Below are 5,490 nucleotides of genomic sequence, written 5' to 3' on the forward strand. Positions count from 1 at the left end.
ATTCGGAAGACTAAAAGGAAAAAAAAATGGCTTAGGCTTGCTTTGGAAGGTACGATATCCATACTTGGAAGTTACATAAATTGCTTACAAACTGAGAGTATACGACGTGAGCTGTAAATGTAGTCTCTGAAAGTGGCAGGATTTAGGAGGACATGCGCCACCCAAGCAGAGTATTGTGTTACCCCGCAGCCCGTTATACGTAAGCGGATTGGCTGACAAGGCAGATGGCTCCCTCGGTGAAGGCCCGGAAGCTCAGTTGAGCCTTTCGTCGCGTTACCCATTTATGGGCACAGGAAGCAGGGCTGCTATTACAAACGTAAGCGCTTTGGGAACGAAGCCTCGGCTCCTCCCCATGCCTTGTCGTCAGGCTCCAATAATACATGCAGTAACCACGGAGGCGAGAGGGAGGGGTGACCTAAATAGAGGGAGGAGCCCAGCTCTGGGAATACTGTAAAATGAATAGGGAGTTAGGGACGAGCGTGCCTTCCGTTGTGTTGATTGGGGAGACTGGTTAAAAGACAATGTGTTTTCCCGACCAGTAAAACATTTACGTGAATATGGGAATATTCTCTCTACACACACACCAACCCTCCCCATCTGTAGTAAAACAGGGCAATTAAAAAGCAGACAGCCACAAATGCGGATGAATGAAAGAGAATATAAGTATGCAAATTGAGGCGAAGCTCCATTGAAGGCTTTGCTTGAACTGGCCTCCCTTTGGTTCCATTGGAAATGACGGAATGCTGGCCCACGTTGGCCAGAATTGCCAGGCCGAATAACGCTGCAAGGGAGTTTACTCCCGAGTCAGGTTTGTTGTATAGGTTTGGTTGATGACAAGAGGATTTCAAAACTTTGGGTGACAATCTTTCCTTATAATTAGCAAAACAATTGTTATGGTTGAGTTAGAACAAGATCTGGAGTTCAAAATACTGTATCTTAAGGGCAAACCTAACATTTCTTGCATTGATTTTCTATATATAGTTTTACATGGGGGTACAAACTTGAGATTTCTCACAATTTGCCCAGAGTGTATTTTTAAAAAGTATTTGCATTGCTTTGGTCCTGAAATTACAGATTTTTTTTTTAATTCTAGTTTCCTTTAATTTTGCTGATAGTACAAAAACTGAATACCCTTCCTATTCAACATCTTGTCATGACTACAGCCTGGAGGCTTAAATCAGTATGCAAAATATGAAGATTGCAAGTACCAACATGAAACCACAGTGCAAAATTTTTATTTGATGTAACACCTCTGTAAATTAAAACTTAGTAAGCCAATCATTTGCCTTTTGCTGTACCCTATAGATTGTTGAGGTACCAACATATATTATTATAAAGGATATAGCCAGAATTGTACTAACAAACCAAACTAGCTATACTGGTGCAACTTGTTTGGAAAACACTAAATGGAAAGAAGTTAAATTGTTTTGGTATCATCTGTGACATCTACTGGACAATTGGATTTTTGCAGGTCAGATATGGTAGTCTCAATAGTTTTAATTCATGTGTTGCCATAATGATAACTGTCTGCACAGTGAGCTTCTGAATAGTTGTAAGTTTTATGTCACTTATTTCAAGTAGGTTGGAATCAAACCTGACTTAATCAGTAAGAGCATCTGTTTCCAAATCTTCCTAATCCTTGCTTCATTGAAAATGCCACCATTGCATTTTCACAACATGCTAAGGCAAAGATCAACTGTCATAACATGGGTTGTCTTTTATGCCAAAATAAGTGGCTGTGTTTTGGCTCCATTGAATAGTATTATTTGCTGCTCTGCCTCTGGACAACCTTATCAATTGCCAATCACTGAATCTAACCCAAGAACAGTGTGCGGAAGCCTTCCCCAGCCTTAAAACGTGCACGGAATGAATCTTATTTATTTAACTATTTCCCAACGAATGGGGGCACGTGGCCTGCAGGCAGTGAACTACAACTTCCCAAATTCTTTAACTTTGCTGATGATGTCTGAGGTCGGTAAGAGTTCAACAACCTCCGTAGTTTCTCAAGAGTAAATCTTGCACTCCCACCATATCTCATTCAGAATTCGCAGAGTGTACTCCACTTCCAAGGAAACAAATTTATTCTGAAGCCAATTAGCTAAGGAATCGGCAGCTGGCCACTGCTTGTCCACACCGCTTACACAACCAGCTGCTCATTTTTTCTGAACCCTATCACGCCATTTCAGCGTGGAACCCGACTTCCAGTTCTTTGCTTAGCAGGAAAAAGCCCGCCGCCCGCGAGCCTCGTCTCCCGGCGACACCTCCATTTGGCTCTTTCTCTTCTCCCGCCCTGACATTTCCGCCTGCCCTTCCCCCTTTCGGGAAGGGCGGCTAGTGGCGCGCAGTTACAAGGCCGGATGCGGCTCGCAGAGTGGGCGGAGGCGGCCCTGGCGCTGAGATCACCAGGAGTATAAAATGCAGCGCGCTGGGCGCGGCCCCGCTTAGTCGGAACGGACGTCTCTGTACGGGCTGTTGGGGAGGTGTTTGCTGGGAAGAAACAGCCGGAGGCGCGCCACTTTCGCTTTTGGAGGAGGGGGAAGGAAGACCAGGCGTTTCTTTTCCGACTCGAGCTTCAGAAGGGTCCAAAGAGAAGCCCGAAGAGCGCCCGCCAACATGGAGGTGCAGAAAGAAGCGCAGCGTATTATGACGATGTCGGTGTGGAAGATGTATCACTCGCGCATGCAGCGCGGAGGCCTTCGACTCCACCGCAGCCTGCAGCTCTCCCTCGTGATGAGGAACGCCCGCGACCTCTACCTCTCGGCCAAGCTGGAGGAAGAGGACGAGATGGGCGGAGGAAGCGTGGAAAATTTTCCTGGGCGGCAGCCGGACTTAGACCTACAAGGGACGGCGCCCAGCCCGCAGCATCTGGAGGGTCCTCCGGCAATCCTCTTTCCCCCAGCCCAACAGGAGGCGCCTCCACCCACGCCACAGCCCTGCGGCAGCCTGGATCCGGAACCCATGGAGACCCAGGAAGAGCCCGGTAGCAGCTTGCCCGCGCATTCCTTGACCCAGACGGCTTGGAGCCGGGGCGCCTCGGGGCCTCTGCCAGTCAGCAGGAAGCCGAGCCGCAAGCGCCGCAGCAGCAGCCTAGACAAGATTGGCGCCGCCGAAGCCGGCCTGGTGCCTAGCAAGAAGGCCAAGTTGGCGGAGGAGGAAGGCGAGCGGCAGCCCCAGAGGCAAGAAGGGCCCTTTCCGAGCTTGGCCCGAATCCTGCAGGACCGGTTCTCTAGCTTGATCCTCCAGCCTCCGCCGGCCAAAGGCGCCGAGGAGCCTAAAGCGAACTGCAGACAAGGCGACGGAGTGCTGAGCATAATGGTGAGGGCCGTGGTAGCCTTTTAAAGCGCCCCCGCCGGGGACTCGTAGCTGAAAACTACTCCCCGCGGAGAAGCGGAGCCTGCGGAAGCCCCTCTCTGGGCAGAGGAGCTCAGTACCGCCTGTCTCCTCGGTGGCGGGACTTTGGCGGGAGGCTGATGGTGGCGCGGGGAGCCCGAGTGAGGCCTTTTACACCCCCCCGTCCTCCTCCCCCTGCGAGTTTAGGCGAGAGACGCTCTGGTGACTCGGAAAGAAGGCGAGACAAAAGGCCGAGCGATGGCTGGCCACGGAGGGCGCTCCCTGGAACTGGGACGCGGTGGCTGCGCGCCGAAAGAGGAACTGGTCACGCCAGCGCGAACGTCGCTGCTCCTGGAAGAGAAGATGCTGAGAACGTGGGGTGTGGGGGTGGGGGGAATGAAGTCGTTTCCAAGAAAAGGGGAAAGACTTACAAAAACCCGTCAGGCCTTTCAAATCCTGATCTGGGTGGAAAGCAACCACTATCTGCTGCGTGCACTTTTTTTTTTAAAACTTTTGGTGCTAGTTCGAGAATAACGCTGCGTTTATTTTCGAAAACGCTTTGCGTTAACTTAAATTGCCAGTTCTTGGTTGAGGATTCCCCCTCCTCTTTTCTGAAAAAAGGCTTTCTTAGGTAGCCGGGGCTTGTTCCCTCAAGGGTTAAATAGCCCTGCTGAGAGCTTTTGAAGAAAAGCAGCTTTTGTCAGCTCCACTCCTTAGATATTGGGGAGGGGGGGGACTACCCAGCATTCTTTTGCTCAGGGCCATCCCTTTCCCCCCACCTAGTAATTAAGGGTGATCGAGTGGCCTGTTTCTTTGTGCCAGAAACGCTCTCTAAACCTGATTAGTCTTGCCGAAGCATCCATGGCGAGAGCAGCAGGAAGGAGAGAGGGGAAACGGACCAGTCATACTAGTATGACACATCTCTCATATGATGAGCATTTGCATTACTCTGGGTCCAGGAGTGCAGGGGATTTCCTGTTCATGTTGCCTTAGCAGTATATGTGTGAGTGTGTTTGTGGCTGCTATGTGTTTTTTTTTAATGTGTGGGTGGAGCTCATGATCAGAGGGAGAGGAAGAAGATTGGCATTTTTTGTAAGATGTCATCTCAAACTTGCTTGTGGTTTTCCTAGGTGACTGGCACTGTTGACTTGTTTGGGACAGTGATGAGGAATAATGTGATATTCATAAAACATGTTTTTCCTTGTTATCCATCTTGGATTATTTCATACCTAAAAAGGAGCAGTGAAACCTGTACTGTACTATGATCCTTATGTTGAAGTGTTTTGTAAGGTCTTTTTTCTTAAAACAAAAATCAAGTCATTCTGTGGAATTCCATACCACGTTTTCTTTTGTTCAAGAACTGCTGCTTTGTTTGCACAAATTTTGAAGCAGTTCTCATTGTACCAGAGTTAATGTGTTATGAGGTATATGTGTATGCAATCTAGCTGTACAGTTTGGAACATAAAATGTTATGTGTTCCTGAAGTGCTAGTTTCATAAAACTAGCTGTAGATTGTTCACTGTTATGGTACTTTATGTTACATGTATGTATCTTACACTTTTCTTTTGCCTTGAAGATGGCAAAAAACCCCAAGGTTTTGTTTCTTACCATTCTTGGTAATTAATATTTTGATTAGTAAAATAAAGATTTTTTTTTAAAAAAATTCTGTACTATTTTGCTTAAAAAAACAACAACCACCATACAGGGTTATAATAGAGCAGGGTGTGGGAGGGGAAATTGTCATTTTGTAAGCTTCACCATGAAATAGACAATAGATTTCATGTTATTAAAAAGCACAAAATATAAGATAATAAAATGCAGGTGAAATTAATAGAATTGCAAATCCAAAGCAAAATGTTTTAATCTCTCAGAAGCAAAAAGGTATTTCAGGCTCATGTGCAAGTTGGTTAGTTTAATGCTTAAAGTAGAACATATTGAATCAATTTTTCTAAAAAGGTCAGTTTAGAAATCAACCTACATTTGTTTCCAAGAATTGAAAATTCCTGCACAGGCCTTTAAAAAAAACAGATGGGATTGCATTTTGCCTCTCCCAATCTCAGGTAGCCCAGGTTGCATAACAGTACCTACCCATAGTTTCAAGATGACTGACCGCATGGGAAGATTATATTTGGAGCTCCAGGAACTGAAGCTTGTAAACTT

The 5,490-nt window shown here is 46.8% G+C and overlaps 1 protein-coding gene across 1 annotated transcript; it reads left to right on the top strand.

Annotated features, from left to right (window-relative positions):
• Positions 1-2,434: 2,434 nt before the first annotated feature.
• Positions 2,435-3,942, top strand: IER2 (immediate early response 2). The gene has a single exon (XM_032212126.1). The coding sequence runs from the start codon at positions 2,614-2,616 to the stop codon at positions 3,337-3,339; it is 726 nt and encodes a 241-aa protein (XP_032068017.1). The 5' UTR covers positions 2,435-2,613; the 3' UTR covers positions 3,340-3,942.
• The last annotated feature ends 1,548 nt before the right edge of the window (positions 3,943-5,490 follow it).

Source organism: Thamnophis elegans, chromosome 2, assembly GCF_009769535.1.
Source record: "Thamnophis elegans isolate rThaEle1 chromosome 2, rThaEle1.pri, whole genome shotgun sequence".
Classification (NCBI taxonomy): Eukaryota; Metazoa; Chordata; class Lepidosauria; order Squamata; family Colubridae; genus Thamnophis; species Thamnophis elegans.